This window comes from Gigantopelta aegis, chromosome 4 (genome assembly GCF_016097555.1).
Source record: "Gigantopelta aegis isolate Gae_Host chromosome 4, Gae_host_genome, whole genome shotgun sequence".
Lineage (NCBI taxonomy): Eukaryota > Metazoa > Mollusca > Gastropoda > Neomphalida > Peltospiridae > Gigantopelta > Gigantopelta aegis.
The window spans coordinates 20,856,211-20,884,083 of NC_054702.1; the positions used below are offsets into that span (position 1 = coordinate 20,856,211).

The following is a 27,873-nucleotide window of genomic DNA, read 5'->3' on the forward strand; positions in this document are numbered from 1 at the left end:
GAGAGAGAGAGAGGAAGAGGGAGGGAGGGAGACAGAGAAAGACAGACAGAGACAGACAGAGACAGACTGACAGAAAGACAGAGAGAAATAGAAAGGAAGAGAGGCCCACTAGCACCAATAGGTTATCTCTACCAAAACAAAATAGGAGATATTTTATATATTCACTATTACAAGTTGTTAATAACTATAAAAACCATGAAGTTTAAATGCCATTTACCTTGGCTACAAGGAAAAGAAATGTGCCAACTCCCCCAATCTGCTCCACAGCCTTTTCCATGGTACTGTGCTTCTGTGCCATCAACTGTCCACTGACGAATGGGGTCAGAGTCTCAGGTAGCTGGTAGATCAGAGCATATGGCATGATGGCACTGCCAATGTTCTGGCTAGAGACCATCTCTGCATGGTGGTTGTAATTCAGATGTAGAGCTGATTCAGCAAATTTTGGTTGGTAGGACAAGACTGCAGAAATCTGAAATGAAATACCAAAATTCTAGACTAGTCCCTGTACCCTATAAAACTTCATCTAGACCCTGAGCTTTAAAGGCATATTGTCACAGACCACTGACCTCTTTAATGGTCAAACAAAGTATTACCTGAACAAAAATAATTTGATTTGTCCCTAAATGTACTTTATTCAACCATCTTCAATACTCCATTTATTAATGATATTTTGTCAAATTAATTGAATTATGGCAATGGTCCATAATTCAAAAACTAAAATTGCCAAGAGGGTTAACTTGGATTTCACTCCATCATGGTTCAATTAAGGTGATGCGATAGCTAGATTTCCAACAATTAATATAATTTTTATTTATTATCAATTTTTAGAGAAATAAGGTCCTTAAATCCGTGACAGTATGCCTTTAATACAAATAACAAGTGGATAATGTGTGAAGACTTTGGTAGACTTAGCAAAGAATCATCAAGCATTTTTAATTATGTTATTTCTATAAATATGACAGAGACATCAATTTCTACATCCTGATTCTGGCTTTTCCCCACAATGGACAAAGGTAAGGAACTGACAAGCAAGTATTTAAATTGCATAATTATGATAAAGACATCAAATTCTAAATACTGACCCTGGTTTTGTTTAACATTTCACACTTGCAAAGAACAAATTTATTAATTCTGCAATTTATGTTAATTCTACAATTATGACACCCAAAACATCAAATTCTAAATACTGACCATATTTTTTTCTTTCCCACATTGGACACTGGCAAAAAACACACACAATCAATTTATTCTATAAGAATGACAAAGACATCACATTATGAGTACTGACCCTAGCCTTCTCCACATCGGCCACTGGCAATGCTCCGACCAACACGTCGGTGGTGAGTCCTGACTGACAGAGTATTTCCCGAGTCAGGTGCGGAGTGTAGACGGTGCGCAGGTCGGCACAGTCACACTTACTGACACTGCTCAGGTCGGGACCGAGGCAGAAGTGATGGAACCACCACTCTCGACTGAAATCTACTCCTGAAAACAATGGGGAAAGAAATATTTGTTTAATGCTGCATCAGCAGCTTATTAATGAACTCAAAGGCTAGATACATCTAGTATCTAACACATAGTTATTTCAACATAGGCTACATGGTGAGAGAAGAAAAAAAGAAAGAAAAAAAGTTTGTTTTACTTAAGGACACCACTGGAGCACATTGATTTATTAATCATCAGCTATTGGAAGGAAGGAAGGAAGGAAGGAAGGAAGGAAAGAATGAAGGAAATGCTTTAATGACACACTCAACACATTTTATTTACGGTTATATGGCATCAGACATATGGGTTATGGACCATACAGATATTGAGAGAGGAAACCTGCTGTCGCCACTTCATGGGCTACTCTAACAGCAAGGGATCTTTTATATGCACCATCCTACCATGGCTATTTGATGTCAAACATTTGGTAATTTTGACATGGTCATAGACAGGAAACCTGCTACACTTATCCTACGTGGGTGGGTGGGTGGGTGTTTGAGTGAGTGAGTGAGTGAGTGAGTGAGTGAGTGAGTGAGTGAGTGAGTGAGTGAGTGAGTGAGTAAGTGAGTATTACAAAAATAAAAAAAATTCCCCTCAATAAGAAACATAATAAATTATTATATTACATTAACAAACCTTTGAAAAGCATTACATTGCCAAGATGATACTGTCCAGCGTCACTGATGTACAAGTCTTCAACATGACCAACACACAGTGTTGGAGGTGTCTCCAGTAGCTTCCGGTGGAACTGGGCTGGGTAATCCAGGGTTATCTCCCTTGATACCCAACTATCAATTAAGATTTTTAACTGAAAAAGCAAACACAAAATTGATAGCCACCTATCAATAAAGATTTTTAACTGAAAAAGCAAAAACAAAAATAAACGAAACATTATCAACTAAAATCTAGCAGAAAACAAGAAAAGTACACCATTACATTCAGTGATGCCCTTTAATGCCTATTAATGACATCCCTGCACATTTGTCTTAAAAAATGGTCACTGGGGAAACTGGATTAATAACCATAAAGGGAGATCTCAAGTGATACGATGTCAATCCTGACTGGCTAATTGGAAAACTCTTGCAAAATGTAATGTATTAAAACCAAATCTTGATTCTGAGAACCTGCAGATTACAAACTACAAACATTGTTCCTAGATCTCGGTCATAGCTTTGTGACATCACTGCTTACAGCACTATTCCTATGGGTAGATGAAATAACATTAACAAACTTGGTGTGTTAAAGGTGTCAAATTGGTAATTATTTAGGAATAAGAATAAGCACACTTTCGTTATTTAATCTAGGTCATCCTAACATTATGGGTGGACATTGAAATAGAATACACAAAATTAGTTTGATCTGGTTAGGGATTTTCATAGCTATCTTAGCGCTAAGTAATCGTAAAACCATTATAGGCTATGGCATCACTATAGTATAAGCCATAGTGATGTCATAGCTTATGACCGTTTTGCGATTTCATAGCGCTAAGACAGTTTCAAAAATATGGGCCCAGGCCCGTAAGACATGCAATAATAAATGAAACATTTGATACATGATCTGAAAACCAGAAGCTCACCTTGCCAATTAGCGTGCTGCCGTTTAACGATTCCTCGTAACTGAAGACCACGTGTTGCCACTTGCCGGGAAACAGCAGTCTGTCGGAGCAGACTTCTTTCAGGATTTCGTCCTCATTCGTCGTGCTTGTAATCCTGCAAATTACATTCAACAAATCAACCAGGGATTTATCTAGGCGTTCTTCAGGTCCGAACATAGGCCCCTTCCTTAAAGAATGTGGCACTGAAAATTCCCAATTTCTATGCTAAAAATTCCCAATATATATATCTTTAATTCCCATATCTTAATTATGTATGTTCTAATAAATTAATGTAACAGTGGTGTACCACATCATTCAGTGGCCTGAAAAAAGTATTCCAAATATGATTTACTTGCACTAAGTTTCTCAGTTCCATCAATCTAATTAAAATTAGCTCCACCATTACATGTGGATCTAACACCAGCCAGTTGGAGCTCATGTCCACCAATCAAAACCTTACTTGCAGAATCCTGCCAGTGATTTAAAAATAATTTGAAAACATTCCAGATTATCCTGAGGGTATACGACATGTTTCGTGTGAATTACGAATGCCTTAAAACATGTTTTATTTTATAAAATAAATAATTTGTAATGTAAAACTGAAGACTGATTTAGTTTGGGGTTTTATATAAATAAATAAATAATTTTTAATGTAAAATTGAAGACTGATAACCCACCCCGTACATATTGGTATGGTTCGCTGTACAGCGGCCACTAAAATAGACTCGCCCGATATTTTTAGAATTTGTATGCTCCCAAATAACGTTATAAAAGGCGAAGTGTGATTGGTCAATATTTAAATTATTATTTACAGACGAAATGTTACCTGGACATTGGGGACTACGCAGTGTTGTTAGCAATCCGACTGGTCTAAATAAGGCATTCGTAATTCACATGAAACATATCGTATACCCTCAGGATAATTCGGAATATTTTTAAATTATTTTTAAATCACTGGCATGATTCTACAAGTAAGGTTTTGATTGGTGGACATGAGCTCCAACTGGCTGTCTTTAGATCCACATGTAATAGTGGTGCTAATTTTAATTAGATTGTCAGTTCCATAAGACTCTGGCAAAAATTACTGGATAATTCCTTACAGCAGCATTAAAAAATATTAGTGAACACTGACACAAAAATCTCTGATGTGGATCAAGTAAACCATGTTTGGTGCTAAAATAGTGAAGTGTAGTATCACAAATGAATATAATTTTTAGTTTTAATCCAGTATTAGACAAAAAAACAAACCTTGTTATGGGAGAAACTATGATTTTACTGCATAAAAACAAACAAAATACACGAAAAATTACCAACACAAAAATATCAGTCAACTTTCACAGGAATGACATTACCTGAATATGAATCTCTTCCTTGCCACGTCCACCCAGACTTCAAACGTCTTATCAGTTTTTCCTAACGACATCACATGAAGACACTCTCCAACAGGGTACAGGATTGGGACCGAGGACGTCCCGCCATTCTTCTGTGCACCGGTCACTTTCACATCAACACCTACATGGGTCATAATTCAGAGATGTGATATCCATTTAAAAATAAAATATGAAATAACTTTTAAAAAGCTGATCTACAAGGTACATAATTCAAGGATGGTACCGGGGTGTATCCATTTAAAAAAGCCAATTTCATTTTTAAATATTTAGATAGTTGAAAACATCAAATATGTCCCTGGGACAAAAAAAAGGAATATTTCTTAATGACACCTCATCAGTTTATTTAATAAACAGCTATTTTAGTGTCTAATTCAAGCTATTCCTTCCCAGGCAGCAAGGGATCTTTCATATGTATTTTACCAGACAGGACAACATATACCATAGCCTTAGACACATTAATCATCAAGCATTGGGATGTCACTCAGTAGTATTGTTTGCCTCAGAAACAGCGGGTCATAGGATCAATATTTCTTGATGGACCCAATGTTTTTCTTCCATCTCAACCAATGCCCCATGTATATCATTAATCAAACATTCCTTTCCTTTCCTTTAGAGCAGCTTCATCAAGCAGTTGAAAATGTAAAAGCCAGTGAAATATAAATAGATTACTGCATAAGCAGGAGTGCTATACAAAGTTTATGGAACAAGTTTGGAAATTATTTTATTCCCCAAGAGCAAGCAAAGTGTATAAAACAATTCCCAAATGTGATACTTTATTTATTATCCACAAACTGTGATTTTTAACAAACATAAAGTATGATCATAATCATTTCACAATAGATGTTAATAACATTCAATGCGGTTACAAAGACACTGAATGTTGTAAATTTCACAAACTGCATCTGCTATATAGAATCGAGTCATAAAGAAAGCGTGGGAAAGTATGATATTTAATATGTAACCCTTTATTGTAAAATATGTGGATAACGAAAGACTACATACCAGTATTTAGTGACGAGAAGATTAGAGAGGAGGAATATCTCTGCGATGAATTGGACGGCGGTACTTGACTCTGTTTGAAAACCTCGTCAATGTTCATCCAGAACACAGCACTGAAACCAGTCGGAAACGGTGGCCATGGCAACCCACTGCTGATGAAACAGTGAATGGCAGACTGACCCCAGGTTCGTTTTGGACAGCAGCAAAGCTGGCTCATCTTCTCGGTACCTGAAAACAATGACAATGGTCGACACAACACACATATATATATATATATTTATACACACACACACACACATATAGATATACATATACATATACATATACATACAGTATACATATATATATATCTGTATAGATATTTATGCAAGGTAGAATATGGAATATTATAGTATGGAGCATCAGAATCAAGACACCAGAACACAAATATTTACCTAATAAAATGTCAAAACTTCTGAACTTTATGGACTTTTAAAGGATATAAATCATTTAACATTTCTTATATTATATGGCTGCTGCAGTAACAGAAATCGTAGTTAAAAAGTAAAAAAGTGGACCAAAAACAGTTTGTTTGTTTGAAAAATATATTCATTTCAAAATATTCACTTTTAAACTGTCTACCATTCTGTGCTATGTTCAGAAGACCCATATACCCTAAATAGCAGCAAGTTTATTAGTGAAGATTTAAGCTAGATTCAAAAGATTACGAGCAATTAGAGAATTTGGTTAGACAACTTGTAGCTAAACTCAAGTTTCAGTTATTTAACCAAATTAATGCTGTTTGATGACATTATTTGATTTTGGAATTAGCTTTTTTTTGTGATTTAATAACAAAACAAATTAGCCAAATTCAACTTTAATTCACATTTGGTCAGTCTAAATCCTTAAAGGGACATTCCAGAGTTTACTGCATTGAAAGATGTTTCCAACTAATAAAATATATCTACGATTAAACTTAAATATTAAATATATTTTCTTGTTTAGAATATCAGTGTCTATCTATGAGTTTCTGGTCATCTTAATATCTGTAAGAAGCCCAAAATGGATTTTGTCTTCAAATAATTTCGTACGTACGAAAAAATAATATTTTAGGAAATAAAATGAAATTTAATCTAGTACAAATAATATAAAGATCAGGAACACGTTTAATACACAGCCACTAATATTTTATGCAGAAAATATATTTGATAGGTAATTACAGGGTGTATACTACCAAATCAAATCCCATAGACGACAATATTAACATATGTGGCTAAAACTCCTACCTGCAACGTATCAATCGACATAAATGCTACGGATATAAATACTACCACCCCTCACCCTTAAAGTGAATCACAAAAAAGTGGGTGTCAAGCTGCTCATTTCTGAGATAACGGGTAGCGTCTATGACTACCCTAGTTCCGCACACAATTTGAGTACTTTTTTTTACAGGTACCCCATACATGTTCCAAGCACAAGGCTACTTGACATAGTGGTACTAGATGAAATAAAATTGCATACATTTTTAGCCCAGATGAAACTAATTTTTTTTTACAACCAACACACTCACATTTATAACCAATCACAGGACTTGTGGTGTTCACTTCTCTATCAAAAGTTGTGTGCACCTCGAACTTTGACCCAGCCGGAAGTTATTTGGTTTAGTACTACCTATACTGATAATATACATTTTTCAAATAGTGTCCAGCTATGTGTTTTTATGACAACCAGGATCTGGTGTATTCTGACATAAAGTGACAGCCTCACTGAAACTGTTGTTTCTACAGTGCAACCTAATATAATGTACACCTCATAAGGCATATATATTGTATACAGTTTTGTACAAATGCAATATGTCATATTAAACAACAAAATGTTTTAAAATAAAACTCCTGAAGATATTTACTGTCAGTTTGATGTGTGTACTCAGGTATATATGTAGAGACAACAAAGATAGTCAAAGTACCTCTACTCCTTTAAAGTATTCCATTAAAACACATGCATTTGACTGACCCCTAGATTAGGAGACCTGAACAGGTACATCAAAGAAATATCAGTATTAAAAAAATACACTGTCTGAGGAAGGAAACACCAACATGACTGTACCTGTATGAAGTAATAACTTAATGTTCTGGACATTAGTGTTGGGAGGAAATTCTGTATGCAGGGTGTGGCCGTCTTCAAGTTACCAGGTGTGGGAATTTCAAATCCATCGGCCATGCTGATTTTCATAATGAACCATCAAAACCATTGGGAGCCACCCATATTCCTGACTATATTTTATTTGTAGCCTACTGTAGTTGGAGCTTTTAATATTTGTGATATCTGGAATTATCATCCAGCTTTCACACATTTATTTTTGATTAATTACTTTTAAAAAACTACTTTTAAATGACATAATTACCCGAACATCTATTTTATTGCATTATTTTCTAATCCAGATCAATACAATATGTATATTGGATGTATTTCTACAATCAGTAATCCAGCAGTTTATTTAGCTAGTAACATTGGGTAATACAGCTTTAACAATAAAATAAATTACCAACTTACTCCAAGGCAGATAATCAAATCTGAAAAAAATTGGTTCTGAATCCAGTATAAACCTAAAATGGTCTTCATGAGAGCAAACTAAGTGATTATTAAAAAAAAAAATTGATCTGGAGATCTAAAGGTATGTTTAACAAGATTATTGTTATGTATAACTAAGAACAGAAGGCACAATAGTGACAACAAATTGAATTATGTCTTTGGTGAAGTTTTTCTTTAAATTTATTTTAAATTTTGCATAAAACTATAAACTTGTCTAAAATATAACTTAGCACCCTATAAATATGTCAAAATGACAATAAAAATCAAGTTCTTTACAAATTTGAGTTTTCAGAATTTCATACATGAAAAATTAACTATGTTAATGGAAACTAAAGACATTAACCCACTATTGACACATGTTATTTTTAATATAAAAATAAATTGCTATTAAAATCTTAATTCAGGTTGCCTATATATAACACCATATTTAAGAGCAGTTGTATATGGCAAGTCAAATACCATGTAAAAAGAAATTATTGAAATATTTACAGTATGAATTATAGGCCAAAACCAACTTTTCCTCAGTGCTAACTTTGATTCAAACTCCATTCAGAGCCATGTACAGTGATTAGTGTCAAGGTCAAGGTCATTGTGAACTTGCGTGGTCCAGTGACAGCTAATTAATCAACCAGTATAGTTTAATTAAATAAAATCACAAAATCGTAATATTTTTTATTATGCACTGAATATGTGCTATAGGGTGTATACTACCAAATCAAATCCCATAGACGACAATAGTAACATATCTGGCTAAAACTCCTACCTGCAACATATCAATTGACATAAACGCCACGGATATAAATACTACCACCCCTCACCCTTAAAGTGAATCACAAAAAAGTGGGTGTCAAGCTGTTCATTTCTGAGATAACGGGTAGCGTCTATGACTACCCTAGTTCCGCACAAAATTTGAGTACTTTTTTTTACAGGTACCCCATACATGTTCCAAGCACAAGGCTACTTGACACAGTGGTACTAGATGAAATAAAATTGCATACATTTTTAACCCAGATGAAACTAAAATTTTTTTTACAACCTACACACTCACATTTATAACCAATCACAGGACTTGTGGTGTTCACTTCTCTATCAAAAGTTGTGTGCACCTCGAACTTTGACCCAGCCGGAAGTTATTTGGTTTAGTACTACCTATACAATCGTTAAAAAGTCTCTGTTAGTCGATAACATCTTAAAAGTACAGTAAACTCAGGAATGTCCCTTTAGTTTTAACCAATTAGCAAGTCATATATGAAACTGTGAAAAATACCTGTAGTGTCCTTAGGTTTGGGTGGGTGTTTCTTTGGCACAGGAAAGGTCAGTGTGTAGGCTGGTTCCACCTGGATATGCTCGACAACATTCATTAGACTTGAAAGTAGGTATCCCTAAAAACATTTAATAACAAGATTCTTTCAATGCTAAAAACTGTTAATAATTAAATTTCCATTTTAGTTTAAAGACATCCTATTGGTCATAGCAACATAAGTTTGTTAATTTTCCAATGAACATAAAAATTACATCGTCAGGAAACATCACATCTTTGTATTATTGAGATAATTTTGAACATGATTATTAAAGAATAAATAAAAAGTTCTAAATAAAATATGACTGTGTTTCTGTTTTTATTAATAAGTATGTTTTAGATTAAATTATAAGGATTGTCTGTTATTTTTTATAGATTCACTTGAGTATGAACATTTTGGTTCAGCATGCAAAACAATGCAGGGCATTTCTGGATAATACAATCACAGTTCATATACTTTGTCATCAATGATAAAATTCCATGACTTCTAAAGGGATTTTTATTTAGGATTTTCATAGCTTTTTTTTGCAATCATCAACATAATACTGTAATATTTTGATGTGGGTTACTGCTTTTTTTGTGTTATTTTAAATAGGGGAAATATATTTTCAAACCAATTTTTATTTTCCCTGACATTCCATGATCAAACTCAAACTTTATTGCTAAGTGTGTAATGAACAGGAACATAAAAACATAGTTATCTTCAGTTAATACTTGAAAATTTTGTGCTGAGGTGTGCAGAAAACAATATACACTGTTGTAAAGGTCAAAGTAATTTTAATAATATTTATTATTTCTGCTGGATACCAGGTATTGTATACTTTCACAATTTTTAATATGTAATTTGCTGACCATATTCAGTTTAAAAAGATTATATAAATTACACATATTATGCCTTTGAAACTATATACACTTTCCTATCATAATTATACTGGTACTAACACACACATTATATCACTTATTCCCTTAATTCCTCATCTGTACCTTTGTGCATGGCGAGTGTTTGGAGAGGAAGAATTTCATGAACAGCCCGAGTTCTGTGGCAGACAACTCTTTCTGGGAAAGCAGCTGAAAGATTAAGAGTAGTATCTCTTGGACGGCCACTTCTGAAAATGGAAGAACAAACAGTCAATGAGTTTGGATTATTCAGCAAACACAGTTTCAATGCACAAACAGGTTTTAAAATACATTATAAATAATGATTTTTGTTTTTTAATCAAGCACATCCAGAACAAAAAGAAACTACAAATAAACATTTAAATTTAAAGTAGAAAGTTGATTGTCTCATTTGATGTTACTAAATAGTAAGAGTTGATTTTAGCTCTTGGTTCCAGAGGCAAGAGAGTTGTTGAGCACATGTGAGATTTGAATGTGATGAAAAGTATGGGAAACAGGGCAAATAACAGATATGCCCCCCACCATGCCAAAAACAACAGTTTATATGAACTCACCATGTGAATCCTGGGCATCATCAGTTAGATTTTCTCTGAATCCCTCGAGCATCACTTGGAGGACTCCCTGCAAAGTACAGAGAATAGTATTTGTACATCAAAGGCTGTGGTATGAGCTGCACTGTATTTTAGACAGTGTATCCAAAAACTCCTGCACTAGAACAAATGTTAGTTAGCAAGTGCTGGTAGTAATTATGACACTTGGTCTAAAGAATGACAAAAGAAATCCACTGTTACCACATACATCATACATAGGATGCTCTTAATTTATAGTACATACCATGACATTTAATATACCAGTTGTGGAGCGTTCGTTCAGTAAATGGTCCTTTTTCCTTTCAGCCCAAAAGCAATTTTAATGCAGGATTGATAACTGTTTGTATTGGAAATCAAAACATACATTATGTCATCTCGTAATATTTGATGACACCGTGGCAAAAAAAAACCCATTCCGTCTGATGTTAACTTTACTTATTATAATTATTGTCTAAGTAATCAACTATGTTAGTTCACTTTACTGATGTAGTACATTCTGTGGCTATATCCCTCCATAAAAATTTCTCTCTCCAGCCAGTGCACCATGAATGGTACATCAAAGGCTGTGGTATGTGCTATCCTGTCTATGGGATGGTGCATATAAAAGATCGCCTGCTGCTAATCGAAAAGAGTAGCCCACAAAGTGGCGACAGAAGGTTTCCTCTCTCAATATCTGTGTGGTCCTTAACCATATGTCTGACACCATATAACCGTAAATAAAATGTGTTGAGTGCGTTGTTAAATAAAATATTTCCTTCCTTCCTTCCCTCCATAAAACTAAGAGCACCAACCTCTGAACACACAGCTTGTACTGCCAGGGGACTATTGTGCAGGAGTTGGAGAAAACGAAGCAGTATAGGTATCATGATGGTCTGTCCAGACTGAGTCTTCTTACTGCTGACAGCCAGCTCCACGAACAGACGGAAGATGGCTGGAAAACATCTTGTGTTCAGCTGCTTCCTTTTTTTCTGTTTGAGGTGTACATCTGAAACAAACAATCAGATTTTATTTAATGGAAAAGTAGTTTTTTTTTGTTAATCTTAAGTGGATAGCATGAAAATTAACCTTAAAAATGACATTAAATGAAAATGCTATAACCTGTAAATAGGGTTATTTTTCGTAGCAGGTGAGTCAGTAAGAACAATTATTAAAATTAGTTTCATATTACCTTGGGAAAGAAACACAAGAAAAAGAAAGCTAAAAATAAGAAAAAAGAAGCTGAATGAAAACAAAAGTTAGCATGATTTTTTAAATTAATTGAGTTACAGTAAATAATATTTTTTTAAAGTCAACACTGTGAAGACAGAATAATCATAAAACTAATAATAATACAGTAAAGTTTGTTTTCTTTAACGACACCACTAGAGCACAATGATTTATTAATCATCGGCTGTTGGATGTCAAACATTTGGTAATGTTTTTACATATTAGTCTTAGAGAGGAAAATTGCTATATTTGCCATGAGTAGCAAGGGATATTTTATATGCACTACCTTACCGACAGGATAGCACATACCATGGCCTTTGATATACCAGTCGTGATGCATTTGCTGGAACGATAAATAGCCCAATGGTCCCACCGATGGGGATCAATTCTAAACCGACCGCCCCCTGGCATAAATAAATAGTACTAAAACCTTTCTTCCAATCAGTTGGTAGTGATATCTCGGTGTCTGCCTCGTAGCCGTGTTCTGTGTACACAGTGTCATCATCGCGGTCACTTGGGCTGACATCACACATGTAGTGGACATCATCCTCATCAACATCATCATCGCTATCTTGCAGATTCTGAAGTGAAAATCCAGATTAGAGTAGTGCAGCAGTTTAAAGAAAACATTATCTCAGTCCTTTACAAATATACGAAACCAAGATGGATTGACTGTCTAACCTATCAAAACACACACAAAACACACTACCACTAAAAACTCCAAACCTCCTTCACTATGCATCTTTCGACAGGACAACACACATATATCTTTCAGATATAACATCATGAAGGATTGACCCAATGAACCCTCACGCATCAGGCAAGCACTCTACCACTGAACTAATTACTCGATCCTTTACAATACATCCCCAGGCAGATCATCTACCTCTGATATTCCACCATGAGGGATCATCAGACCTGTCAACCCTCCCGGATTACGCGGGAGTCTCCCGGTATTTGATCAAATCTCCTTTCACCTGTGCAGGAGACAGTTTCTCCTGTTAAATGACATTTTTGTAAGCATAAAAAAAAATCGATCCTCTTTTGTCAAAATAACAGAAGGGAAGTAACTCTGCCTTTTTTTTCTCATTCGGAAAATGTCGACTACTTTCGGTTTCCAAGAATGTAACAGGCCGAATTGTCCCGACTGTTTAACCTTTGCCGAAGTGAGAATTGTGGGATAGCCTATTTATATTGTTAAAAAAGCACATGATGGAGTTTATAAAATGACGTGTTATTATAATGTTGTTGTCATCGTAATGGCTACGAAGCGTGTTGCCGCTAATTCAACAGGCTGTGTATTGACATTCAGTGTTGCCATATAAAAAAAAAAAACTTTTAGTTCTAATAACACCTCTGAATTGTAAAATGTCTTCCCACTGGATTACATAATGCAACTATGACGAATCTGAACTGCCAGACTCCCGAATTGACAGCGATACACACGATGCATGTTAAAATCACATGTCACAGCAAGACAACGAAAAGGCCAATAAGCTGTATAAACATGCTTGTGTCAGTTAATTTTGTATGTTTGTGCGGTAAAATGTTGGTTATAAGGGTACACTTCAAGAAATTATTTTTGTACAATTAAAAAATGTTGTGTTTGACATTGACATAAAGTTACTCACAGACATGGGTATAATTCCGGTATATTTCACACGATGTCCGTAATGAGGTTTTACTTATGATTAATGAAAATACAATGTTTATTGCATCATTATAATGCTTTTAAATAAGTACCACGCCACCGTTCCTCATTATAGTAAAAACTTAATATTAATTTATAAGATTTATATAAATTTGTCTTTGGTACTTAGGTACACTAACCACAAATGATAATGTAACGCAACCTGTAAGGCTGTAAGTGTAATACCGTAAATGTACTAATTAATTTTTTTATTTCTTGTTCATGTTCTTAACATTTTTGGATAAAATATTTATTTTTTTTTAAATATGTTTTAAATCATAATAATATTTAAACTTAAAAAAAAAAAATGCCAAGATCTAAGGTTAAGAAGTATATATGACATTATAAAGTAAACTTATTGTAATAATGTTTTTTTTAAATCTAGCGATTTTGGGTTAAATTGTGTGAATTTAAAAAATCTCCTGCTTTTTCAACACACGCCTCCTGCTTTCTCTTGACTAAAGGTTGACAGGTCTGGGGATCATTCCCTATTACCTCATACAAACATCTCTACCAGTTAACTACAAGTTTTTCTGATCGGAGACTCCCCAGTGTGATACTTACGAGCATGGCGATGATCTGGTTGTAGGAATACTCGAGAATGGAGGACAGCTGTGGCTGAGCAGCACTGAGCAACATCTCAAACACGGCCTTCAGTTTACACGGCTCCAGGTTGATGCAACGTTGCAGAGAGGCCAACAGCTGACACCAATGTTGTTCCTCGCTACCCTTCTACAAACAGGAAAGAAATACACAATACAGTTGATTATATAGAGTATACTACATGAGTGGCCGTTAGATACCATTTACCATTTAGCGAAAGTGAGTTTGATATGTTTTTAAACAATGAGTTGTGAGATAAATGCTATTTAACAGACACGAATGTATTATTCAGAATTTCTATTTCTTACATATCCTCAAAAACAGGTTTAAAGCAAATTTTAACATCTTTATTGACTAAACGTTATTTACAACGCTTTGCACTTGTAGCTGTCTTACACGTCACAAACACATGATTGCCAGGTTAACTATATGTCACAGTGTAATTGATTTCCACAGTGCTGCTTTTTTATTGGATGTATGGCATTGATGACCTGGTCATCACCTAAGAGCAGCTAGTTGTATGTCTTGAAATTATTAACACATGTACATGTGTAAACAACTGTGTTACCAAAAACAACACATGATGTTCTCACCAATGGGTGTGTAAGAAATAACTGACATCAGTGTTGTTCCTTGATACCCTTCTACAAACAGGAGAGAAATATACTGAACAACAAAAGAAATGTCACGTTTTTAAAAATTAAATTTAAGGACACTCCAGCACAAAAATACACATCAGCTATTGGGTGTCATACAAGTTAAGTATCTGAAAACATTATTTGCATAATTATGTAAACCCACAGTATAAGTATTAAAACTGAATAATTTTAAATAAATTAAGTTAAACAAAATTAACATTTGTATAAGTCCAGCCTTACACTTACATCCCGAGCCATTAAACTTCAGTTTATGTTAGTGTTAGTACTGGGATGCAAACCCAGAACCTACCAGCCTTATATCTGATGGTTTATAACCACTAAAATTCATTCGAAAGCTATAAAAGATGTCAACTTATTCAAAAAGTATGAATTGGTGCCAATATTTGGCTGACATCTGTGAATGATACCACTACACTATCAAGACTGTTGTAAAATTCATTCCAAGTGCAAAAATTAACCTCTTCTCTCTAACCAAAATCAGAACATTGAGAAAGCTAAATGATATTTACCTTCTGTATGGGTGAAATAGTCGAGCAGGAGAAACACACAACCATGACAGCTTCAATGAAGGCCAACTGCCGAAAATGGCACGAAAAGGATATTTTCTCTCTACCATCGCTCATCTCACAGCACCCAACAGTGGTCAGACTGCCCATTCCAGACAGTATCTCCAGCACCAGCAGTAACGTGTCCTGAACTATGTACAGACAGGGTGAGTTTCGGAAATACGACCGAAATGTCAGGCTGTTCATGCACAGTTTGGCAGACGTCTCCCACATGTCGAGTAACACTGGAAGATTCTTCACTATGCTGTGGTGGTGCTGGAAAACACAAATCGGTCTCTGACCGCTCACCGGAGAGTCATCCACTACATCTGTTGGAGTTATTTTCTCTTCGGCTTTGTGAGAACATGAGCTCAGCTGCTGAAAATTGGCCATTATGGCACAGGTCTTCTTGGCCAGACTCTCGGTAAACATCTGCATGACTGTTCCTCGGATGTAGTCCGATGTAAACTTCGACAAATTGGGTTCCAGTTTTCTCTTCTGTTCCTGCACCTTCTGTTCGTCGATCATGATCAGGGCTTCGAAAACGCCCATTACCGGTGCTCGAAGATGCTCGTCTTCCATGAGATTGGCCAGCCGAGAAAGTCCATGCTTTTCCAGAAAGGCATTCATAACAATGTCCACTTGGAGAACGTACGGCAATGCAGACACACAGTACATGAGGACACTGCTCGAAATGGACACTTTAAAAGCCTGATCATCTGAGGATGTGTCGGTTAAAGAGGACAGAGAGGACACCAACTTGTCAACAGGCCAGTGCAGGATTGGCTGGTATATCCTGAAGAACAACTGTTCCTTGATGTCACTGTTTCCTCGGATGGCCAGGACCATCAGATGTTTTGCGGTACACAGGGCCAATCCCTCATCAGGCGTCACAATATGGGACTTCAAGAACTGCAGAGCTTGCCATCTTTTCAACGACTTCTGTTTCCTCTGATCTTGAATATCGACACTCGAGAAACCACTGTCTTTCCCTTTGGCTAAGTCTTTTATCGATTCTGAGCAACCCATTTTGGAAAATGATGACAATTCACCCTCCAGCAAACACTGCTGACATGCATTTGCAGCCGATTCCATATTACTTGTTGTTTCTGATGTCTCACTTTCAAACAACTCTTCTTTGCCGAGAAACTGCTCCAAGAGGACATCACTAAGTATCTCCAGACAAAAGTCTCTGATGGACACAGAGAAGGTGGGAACCAGGGGCATCAGGGATTCAATCAACATCTTCGGCTGCATGCAGCAGCAGATGCCAGGAGAGTGAAGCATGGACAGGAGCTGGACCTGCAGCTTCTTGCACTTGACACTGCCAAGCAGATCCAGCACAAACGTCACCCACCTGGCCACCAGGCATCTGGACTGCGTGTAAGAGGTGGTGCGTCCTTCCATCCTCCCCAACCCTTGCTGGATGTTTGAAGACCAGGACAGGCCCAGGATGTCATGATGGTGATGCAGGTATGGCCCGTAGTCACAGTTTCTGTGTCGTCTCTTCAAGCACTTCATGAAATGGATGTAGTTGACTTTGACCAGTTTGAGAGTGAGAATGAAAGAGCTGATGTGTTTCAGAAGTTCTCCATTCGTCGCCACTCCTGACTGACCTGCTTTAGAATTGATAGACTCCATTTCAGTGAGTAACACTTTCACAAAATCAAACCCGCCATTTTCCTTGAACTCCTCCAGTATGCACAGAGCATTGTTAATGAACGAAGGGTTCATGAATGGCAGCTGCTGAAATATCACTTCTAGTAAAAGTGTAATGCCACAAAGGGTATCCAGGACAAACTGTCTTTCAACATCGGTGAGTTTCTCAGAGTCTCCATCTCCTTTCTCAGCACCTTCTTCAACTGGCTGCGGTTTCACATGATGAGAAACAGATTTTAACAGTGCCGCAACAATGTTGTGTGCCAGCAAAATCTTCACCCCGTTCTGCTGTGTGGCAATAATAGAACCGACCGTGAACAACAAATAAACAAGCTGTTTCTGTACAATCATCACGGTCTCCCTGGACCAGACAAACTTCTCAGGACCTACGTTACTGCTGGAAATGGTCGACAGCAGATGAAGTAGATGAGGTAATATCACAGACGACATAAGTTTTCCAGGAGCCGCATTATCTAGATCAAGAACACAGAGATCTTGGAGTAGAAGCAATATCACATGACAAAGATCAGCGGAACTAATACTACCCTTAAATTCATCCATGTTGGGAAATGTGTCCACTAAGTCTGTATCAGAGTCAGATTCCTTATCATCCAGTCGAACAGACAATTTGTACACATTAATTCGCGGACCACGTTTCAGTCTCAGGTGGCGATGTCTCGGTTTCGTGTTGCCAGCACTGTCGTCTGAATCAGACTGCTGGGCATTGTAACCAGAAACTTTCTTTAGCACTTTCTTTCTGTGTGCTATGTGTTCTTCGTGGAAGCCATAATGTCTCTGTTGTTGTTCATCATTGCTGCTAAACGTTTTCAGTTTGGATAACTTCTGGACGGTCTTGAAACAGCTGGCTACAGGTTCCCTCGATGAACTGTTGTCTGGAAACAAAATAAAACATGGTCAAATGTGTTCAGTTAAGACACCGGGGCACATTTTTTCGAAGCTATCTTAGTCCTACGACATCATAAAACTAGGGAGTGGGACATAGCCCAGTGGTAAAGCGCTCGCTTAATGCACAGTCGGTTTGGGATCGATCCCCGTCGGTGGGCCCATTGGGCTATTTCTCGTTCCAGCCAGTGCACCACGACTGGTATATCAACGGCTGTGGTATGTGCTATCCTGTCTGTGGGATGGTGCATATAAAAGATCCCTTGCTACTAATAGAAAAAATGTAGTGGGTTTCCTCTCTATGACTGTGTCAAAATGACCATGTTTGACATCCAATAGCCGATGATTAATAAATCAGTGTGCTCTAGTGGTGTCATTAAACTAAACAAACTTCATAAAACCATTGTAGGTTGTGACATCACTATGGTGTGTGTCGTAGTGACATCACAGCCTATAATGGTTTTACAATATTGTGGTATTAAGATAGCTTCAGAAATATGCCACCTGTTATGAAGACACTTGTAATATGGAGCCACTTAATAATCAAATCTTATACTACAGTAGTTTACTAAATAACCTACATGAAGCATCTTCAAGAGACTTCTCTTTATTTGACTAGAAAGGAAATAAAAAAAAACTATAAAGTTTGCTAAACAAGAATTCAGCAGAATTGAATGTCTCGCCAACTATAAACCTATTCAGTGTCAGTGGGGCAGGTCGTATCCCAGTGGTAAAGCATTCGCTTGATGTGCGGTCGGTCTAGGATTGATCCCCATTGGTGGACCCATTTCTTGCACCAGCCAGTGCACCATGACTGGTACATCAAAGGCTGTGGTATGTGTTATCCTATCTGTGGGATGGTGCATATAACAGATCCCTTGCTGCTAATCGAAAAGAGTAGCCCATAAAGTGGCGACAGCAGGTATCCTCCCTCAATGTGTGGTCCTTAACCATATGTCTGACGCCATATAACCGAAAATAAAATGTGTTGAGTGCATTGTTAAATAAAATATTTCCATCCTTCCTTTCTTCCTATTCAGTGTCATCCATAGAAGTTCATCTCAATGCATATTTAAAAACAAAAAGTACCTCTTAAAAGAAAGTTAAAAATTAAATTAAACAATCTCAAATGTTTCTTTAATAGCAGCACTTGTAAATAATAAATCACATATTTCCATAAAATTTGTTTTCTACATTCCCTCCCAACTCAACATTTGAAATAAATGCACATTGTTAAAATAAGACTCAGACATACAGATAGACATTTTGTCAGCTTCTACAGATTGGAATGTTTCACACCATGGCAACAACGATAACAGCAGATTGCAAAGGTCTCGACAATTGGATAAACTCTGAAAAATAAAACACATGACAATTACATGTGCATACACATGTTATATATGGCAGAAGTTTCAATTTAAAATAAAAGGCAAAGTATGAAGTAAAAGGCTTTTTCTACCACTGCCATAGTACTTGTATTTATTTAAGAATCTAAAACTGTTTTTAATATACAGTGTATAACAAAATCACAACATAATAATGTTGTCGAGCTATTTTTTTGGCCAAATTATCTATTTAACTCAAGGCTTCTAGAATTTTTACAAAATCCACTAGCCATGGAATCAGTGATTTAAATAAGTTACTAGCCACGATTAAAAATTCACTTGCCCTACTTTATTTTATACAATTTTACTAATAGTAATAATCAGATATGGTACCTAAAGAGGGAGATAGCGATTAAAAACACTAAGATTGGGGGTTGGGGGCAGGATATTCATATAAAATTTACAAAATGAAGCATTTGACAACTCCTAGCCATCAGGCATTGCAGTAGTAGTTATTTACTAGCCCAACATTGAATATCACTAGCCATGGGAGTGGGGCTACCATAATCTAGAAGCCCTGTAACTTTTTAATTCATAGGGTTGCAATTTTCATCTCTTCCCTGTAGTCCCTCTCCCTAAAAATGTCCTGGATCTGCCCCCCTGTGGTGAGTGTTTTTATATTCACCTTTAAATATTTAGCTTTATTGCTTGTTTTTATGTTGCTTGTTGTTTAGGTAAGTTGAACTGATATTTTTATTTGAAATTTCTCATCTGGAAATATTATCAGGAGGGCAACAGATTTCTCGCCTGTTTTTTGCAAATGGAGAGACCTGAGTCTTAAGGAAAACTCCAGAACTGACCTTCATGCCAACATGGTGAATGACCTTGAGCAGCATCCATCCACGACCTTGAAGTAGATACTCCTCCAAACCAGATGCATCACTTTTATCACGAGTGTTGTTAGAAATGAACAGGATGTCATTCATCAGTTCCTGGCATAGCTGACTGCACACATTCTTCATATTGCTGTGTTAGAAGAAAAGAACAGAGATTACTGGCTAAATGTGAGAGAGGCACAAGAGTTAAAAAAACTAAAATCAAAGGGAGATAATTTGGAAATTTCAAAACTGTAAGCAATTGATAAGACAAGGTAGGTTTTTTAATTCTCCTTCCACCCCCCCACCAGTTTTTTCTCCAGAAACTTGTAGACAACAATTATTAAAAGGGGAGATCATTCATGTACCTCACTGTACTAGTAACTTGAACTTTGGGTGTACAAACAGGGCTAGCTCTGGCATATATATGCGATTTGAACAACCAAATGCAAATTTTAAAAACAATTCACAAATTTTATTTCAATCTGGTAAAATAATTTTATGTAGTGATTGATATTTTATTGAAAAACAAGGTAGGTTTCTACAATTTTTGAAGTTTAGTAGATAATTAAATTTGGTGAAATAATTTCATGTAGTGATTGATATTTTATTGAAAAACAAGGTAGGTTTCTACAATTTTTTAAGTTTAATAGATAATTAAATTTGGTGAAATTTTCTGCTCACTTAAGATTTGGAATGGGTTGACTAAAGTTACAGTATCAATATTAGCAACTTTGAAAATCACTCCATTGCCATTCTCCTGATAATAAATCTACTGTGATTTACCAGTCTCCTGGATTTGGCTAATATAACACACAGAACTTACCCTAAATTTGGAGCACCATCAGACCCATCAGCCAACATGAGATACAGTTTCAGGAATTTGTCCAAAACAGCATAACGCTTCTGACAATAGAAACATATAGGTGAAAATTGTTACAGGAGATTAACTTAAAACAGACAACATACAAGTAATAAAATACTGGGCCCATTTCACGAAACATAGTAAGCCTAGTTTTGTATGTAAACGTAAATCTACGACTAAACCACAATTCTTATTACTATTATAGAACAACAAATATAGTTAGAAATACACATATTTCATTTTCTTTTCTCCTTAAAATGCTCCATTTTCCATATCTATAGATGTAATTTTCTGTGTGAAATAGCTGCCAAACACTTATAAATGTATGTCCGGTATAACTGCTAGTCGCAGACATAAACTTACAAACTTTGTGAAATTGCCCCCTGAACCGTATACAGTGTTCATTAGTAGGCAGCAGGACGGGATTTTTGACGACTATTCATGGCATTCTCTGGGTCCTAACATAGATCCCTTCCCAAAAGAAAGTGGCACTGAAAATTCCCAATTTCTGTACTAAAAATTCCCAATATATATTTTTAATTATGTCGGTTATAATAAATTAATTTAACAGTGGTGCATCCCATCATTTAGTTGCCTGAACAAGTATCCCAAATATGATTTACTTGTGCTAATTTTCCCAATCAGACATGGGACCATGGTAAAATATCCCAGATAAATCTCTGCTATTGCTGCCGCCACCTACTTTTTATGCTTACAGTTACATGTAAAAATATATCTGCATTCAGTATTCAGTTGCATTGGTTGTTGAGGACACCATTTTGTAAATTACCTTAAATTATTTAAAAGCATGCGGAAAACAGCCAATTCAGTGCTCATTTGAAGAGTAGAAATAGTAATCAAAAGCTAGTTATTTGCGTAACAACTAACTCTTTATAAACATTTATATACTTTAGAACTGAGTTGCATATGTCCACTAAAACTGATCTCCTGTGCCAAGTACAATACTTTTTAAAACAAATTCGGCCTACTCAAAAATTGCACGGGCAAGTTAAAGTGTTGACATGACTCACCCGAATGGCAAGCCAAAACAAATCTTAAGTGCACACCCTGAAATATGGTATATTGCATCTTTATAAAACTGTTTACGATGACATTAGACAGGAAGCCAAAAATGCAGACATGAAAGACTGAAGTTATGTTTAAAACACACATTTTTAGATTAGTGAAAACTGGTTCAAATTTATATTAATAATTTATATCATAACTTACCTGTTTTAAACACAATTTTTTTTTTTTAAACACAATTTTTACTGCATTTTTTAAAGAACAGTAACAATGTTTTCTTACTTTATTTTGAGAGTTAGAAATCACTTGGAATGCATTTTTGTGAGAAACCTAGAACTATTTTGTAGTATCTGAATGAAAAGTGAACTGGAATGAAAATGGGACCCTGTACCTTATTTCACATTTTATACTGTATTAAAAACATATCTACATTTATTAATTATTTGTCCATTTTATGTTCAATGACCTTATAGCCATTGGAAATAAAACATAAATATAAAATAAACATATAATTAAAAATAAATAAAAAATATTAATTATATTGCTCTACAGTTAAGTTTATGTTTAACGACACCACTACTGTGACTACAGCATATTGAAGAATTGATTAATTAATCATTGCTATTGGATGTAAAACATTTGGAATTCTAACACATAATCATTTGAAAAACCTGCTAAAGTTGTTCATTAGCAGCAAGGGATCTATTGTGTGCACTTTCCCACAGCCTTTGACTAGTTGTGGTGCACTGGTTGGAAAAAAAAAAAAACCAAGGAGTTGAATGGATCCACAGAGTTGGTTTGATCCTGCGACACAAGAATCTCAGGCAAGCACTCAACTTCATCTCAAGCAATATTGTTCACTGGCGTAGGAAGGTACCAAAAAGTGTGTGTGTGTGGGGGGGGGGGGGGGGGGGGGCACTTTTATATTTATACACTTTTACACTATTATAAAGCAAATATAAAGCAAAATATCTGAAAAGTGGGGGGCACATGCCCCCTTGAGGCTTGAACGGCCCTTTCCCCCACCCCCGCTTTCTACGCCAGTGTTGGCACTGTTGCTCTACAGAGGCAAAAACTAAAAAATATTTGGTCTAATGTGAAATTATTATTATCATTATGATATGCGGAAATTCAATCAAACGGTAGGACTTTCCTTTGGCACTGTCACGTAGAGTAGGCTATAATAATAAACATTATAAATACTTATCATTGAGTTAGGGTTAAGGTTAGGGTTAGTGACAGTGCCAAAGGAAAGTCCTTCCCAATCAAACTAAGACATATTCGGTCTAATATGAAATGATTATATGCGGAAATTCAAATGAAAATGAACTTGTCTTTTGATGTAAACAAATCGGCATTCTTAACAATTTTGAAGACGTGCGCACTTACTGAATACTTGTCAGTTTTTCGTCTGACTAAATGTGCATAAGAATCCCAGATCTCTAGTAGTAATTCGTGCATGGTGTTTTGTTTTGCTTCTAATTAAGTTTAATAGGACATAACAGTTTTAAGTTTTTGACTCCTGACTCATGTGATCGTCTTATCATTATCAGAGTTACTTGCCCTTGTTACAAAAATCGGCATGTATCGGCTATTATCGTTATAACTCGGAACTTTTCGATGGATTCTGACTTTACGTATCGAAATGCACTCAATTAAGGACTGATTAGCTAATCTTAGTGGGGCCCAAGAACAGGGGCCCAATCCACCACCACCCACCCACCCCCCCACCCACCCTAAATTTTGCGACAACTATATTTCTATTTTATTTTCTCATTAGTTACGTTGGAGAATACGAAGAATAATAAAACGGTTTTTGCCCCCCCCCCCCCCCCATTGATTTTCAGGATGCGCCACTGTGACTGTTAAATTAGGCCCGTAGAAACCGGGAGTGGGGAGAATTCTAATTTTCTTTAATCGGTTGCTTTTTTAAAATTAATGTAACAGGGCTTAGGGTAGGACCTACACTAGTAAATGAATCTCGATCAAAACGTCGACCTCTGACCGGGGCGGGACGTAGGCCTAGTCCTGCGTTCGCCTGATGCGCGATCGGTCTAGGATTGATCCCCGTCGATGGGCCCATTGGGCTGTTTCTCGTTCCAGCCAGTACACCACGGCTGGTATATCAGAGGCGGTGGTATGTGCTATTCTGTATATGGGATGGTGCACATAAAAGATGCTACTAAATTCTAATGGAAAAATGTAGCGGGTTTCCTCTTCAAGACTATATATCAAAATTACCAAATTTTTGACGTCCAATAGCCGATGATTAATAAATCAGTGTGCTCTAGTTGTGCCGTTAAGCAAAACAGAACAGATTTAGAGCAAACTATTTTCAGATATATATTATGTGCATATTTGGGGAGAACCTAGATAGAGCTCCCCCCCCCCACCCCCACACACACACACACACACCCTTGCTCCGCCGTGGCTGAACCACTTTTGATGATGGCTAGAGGATTTACTTGTTACTCAATGAATTGCTGGGGGCTAGCGGATGTTAAACACAGGAAGGATGTTTTTAATTTCCTTAAATCCTAAAACATTTGCAATCTGTTTCCTTCGGGATATCCATTACACAAAAGAAAAATAGCCTATTATTCGCGCTGAATGGGGATTTGAATGTATTTTTAATTCTTGTAGTAGCCAATCCTACGTCATACGGTCTTGCAATATTGATAAATAACACTTTTAAAACAAAATACACACAATATTTCAGCACACTGGCGTAGCCAGGATTTTATATCGGAGGGGCCAACCCACATTAAATTTGCGACAATAAGGGTAAAGGAATAAATAATTATTTTAGTAATTTAGAAAATAGAAATTTGATTAGCAAATCAATGATTCTGATTGAGAAAAAAAAGATGGTTCCGTACTTCTGAAACTAAACTTCTTTTTCTTTTTTAACCAAAAACCTCTGAGCCTCCAAAAACGACACTACTTGTAACACATATTTAAATGACTTACTTACAGAAAAAGACCTAAATAAACTTACTAAAGGAGTAATAACTTGTATACCTATTTAAAGGGGATAAACCAAAACGTTTTCTAACTAACTGGCTACCTAAATGTAAATATATCTTCATCTTTTGACATACACTGGGATGAAGACAAGGGGACCCATTATCGCCCTATCTATTTCTCCTTTGTGTAGAAATAATGACAGGACTGGTACGCAAAAATAAGAATATTAAAGGAATTTTAATACAAAATAAAGAATTTTTTTTCATAGTAGGCCTATTCTGATGATACAGATTTTATACCTGATGGTATTCCTTCGAAAAGACAAGGAATACTTTAAATATAATTTACGGAATTATCTGGACTAAAATTAATTATGATAAATCTGAAGTCATATGGATTGATTCATTTAAGAACAGTGCAGTCAGATATTTTTAAAAGCTTAATTTAAAATGGAATCCTTCCAAATTTAAAGCACATGGGATTTCTTTTAGTACTGATCTATCTGAAATAACTAAATTTAATTATAATTCTATACTGTTTAAAATTAAACAAATAATATATCACTGAATAGATATAATAAAACCCGTTTTAATATTTAAACTCAGTCATTTACTTTTAACACTACCTAAGAGCATTAATAAACTACAATACAACTGATAGGAAACTGATTACATACAAGTATAAACCTGTTAACACGCTATAGTGTGTGCGTGTGTATGCCTATGTGTGTATGTCTTTTTGTGTGGGTTTCCTTTTCTTGTTTTAAAACATGTTATTACTGTTCTCTCTTACTTTATGTCTCTTCCTCTCCCCTCTTCTTTATTTCCATCTTTTCTTCCTATCCTTCTCTGCTTTCTCTCCCTTTATCTTTCTATACAAAAATGTACAATCAATCTAAACATATTTACTCTAACAATATTCTTTATGTATTATATGTATTTAATATTATAAATTTATGTTCAACATTTATTTGTAAGATATATAATTCAGGGCCCTATACCTGATATTATCAACATTTCTGGGCCAGTGAAACAAAAACTCAAAACTAAACACACACACACACACACACACACACACACACACACACACACACACACACACACACACACGCACAAAAAAACCCCCACCCACACACACACACACACACACACCTACATAAACACAAACACTCAGAAACACACACACACAGACACACGCACATACACACATACAAGCACAAACACAAACATACACAGAAACACACACACAGACACACGCACACGCACACACACACACATACACATACACACACACACATACACATACACACATACGCACACACACACACATACACACATACACACACACACATATATATACACACACACCACACACACACCACACACACACACATACACACATACACACACACACACACACACACATACACACACACACACACACACAGACACACACACACAGACACACCACACACACACACACACACACACACAAACACACACAATTCGCTTGGAGCCTGGATGTTTTACCTCCGATATCCACTGTACACACTGTATATCTCTGTGCACACGCTTGTAAATAGTAAACACTGGACAACAAATAATGTAATTTAATGGTTAACTTATATCTGTGCACGCATAACGTACTACAATGACTTTTAAGAAATAATTTTTAAAAGCCAACACAAACAAACAAAACACAAACAAGGAAACACACGCGCGCGCGCGCACGTGCACACACACACACACACACACACACACACACACAAATGATTGTTTTTATCAGACTGACTATGGTCTGTCTAACTTAAAATAACGGGGATGGGGTAAAAAAGAATCAAAGTACGCACAGTTATAAATATAAGGGTCTTCATCGACTAAAAAATATTAATAATAAAATAATAATAATAACAACATTTCTAAACTATAAAAAGGACACCTTTTTATATTTTGGGCGTGAAAAACTGCCTACTGCTCCTCATAAACGTAAGAAGACGTTTCTTTTATTTAATGACACCACTAGAGCACATTGGTTTATTAATCATCGGTTATTGAATGTCAAACATACCACGGCTTTTGATATACCAATTGGAACAAGAAAAAGCCCAAAGGGCTCACCGACGTTGATCGTCGTCTATCCTAGACCGACTGCATATCAGGCGTGCACTTTACCACTTGGCTACGTTCCCCCACCCTCCTCCACCCCTTCCTCATAAACTTAATAAAGAAAGAAAGAAAGAAATGTTTTATTTAACGACGCACTCAACACATTTTATTTACGGTTATATGGCGTCAGACATATGGTTACGGACCACACAGATATTAAGAGAGGAAACCCGCTGTCGTCACTTCATGAGCTACTCTTTTCGATTAGCAGCAAGGGATCTTTTATATGCACCATCCCACAGACATGGTAGTACATACCACGGCATTTGATATACCAGTCGTGGTGCACTGGCTGGAGTGAGAAATAGCCCAATGGGCCCACCGACGGGGATCGATCCCAAATCGACCGCGCATCGAACGAGCACTTTACCACTGGGCTACGTCCCGCCCCTAAATTTAAGAGACGGGGAGCAAATCTTCGAATTCGGGCCAAAACGAAGGTCGAGACTTTCGAGAAAAATCAGCTGGCCTAAATCCTTTTTATTATCATTTCACTGATTATTATTAGCATGCTTGCAAGAACGACACCAGTTAGCAGGCGGTGTAGTAGGATCGGTG

General features: G+C 36.3%; 1 protein-coding gene across 3 annotated transcripts in view; it reads right to left on the reverse strand.

The window, feature by feature from the left end:
- LOC121369667 (lysosomal-trafficking regulator-like) overlaps window positions 1–23,710 on the reverse strand; it is an 89,107-nt gene extending 65,397 nt beyond the window's left edge. For all 3 annotated transcript variants that reach the window (XM_041494716.1, XM_041494715.1, XM_041494714.1), the window contains exons 1-17: window positions 23,573–23,710; window positions 21,119–21,198; window positions 20,278–20,443; window positions 19,348–19,444; window positions 15,495–18,082; window positions 14,288–14,455; window positions 12,464–12,614; window positions 11,619–11,812; window positions 10,792–10,858; window positions 10,325–10,446; window positions 9,308–9,422; window positions 5,473–5,697; window positions 4,432–4,591; window positions 3,062–3,194; window positions 2,122–2,293; window positions 1,289–1,485; window positions 218–469 (exon numbers count right to left, since the gene is read on the reverse strand). In XM_041494716.1, the coding sequence (XP_041350650.1) occupies window positions 218–469; window positions 1,289–1,485; window positions 2,122–2,293; window positions 3,062–3,194; window positions 4,432–4,591; window positions 5,473–5,697; window positions 9,308–9,422; window positions 10,325–10,446; window positions 10,792–10,858; window positions 11,619–11,812; window positions 12,464–12,614; window positions 14,288–14,455; window positions 15,495–18,082; window positions 19,348–19,444; window positions 20,278–20,443; window positions 21,119–21,198; window positions 23,573–23,644 (4,959 nt within the window). In that variant the 5' untranslated portion in view covers window positions 23,645–23,710. The remainder of the gene's footprint in view (window positions 1–217; window positions 470–1,288; window positions 1,486–2,121; window positions 2,294–3,061; window positions 3,195–4,431; window positions 4,592–5,472; window positions 5,698–9,307; window positions 9,423–10,324; window positions 10,447–10,791; window positions 10,859–11,618; window positions 11,813–12,463; window positions 12,615–14,287; window positions 14,456–15,494; window positions 18,083–19,347; window positions 19,445–20,277; window positions 20,444–21,118; window positions 21,199–23,572) is intronic.
- Window positions 23,711–27,873: the final 4,163 nt, after the last annotated feature.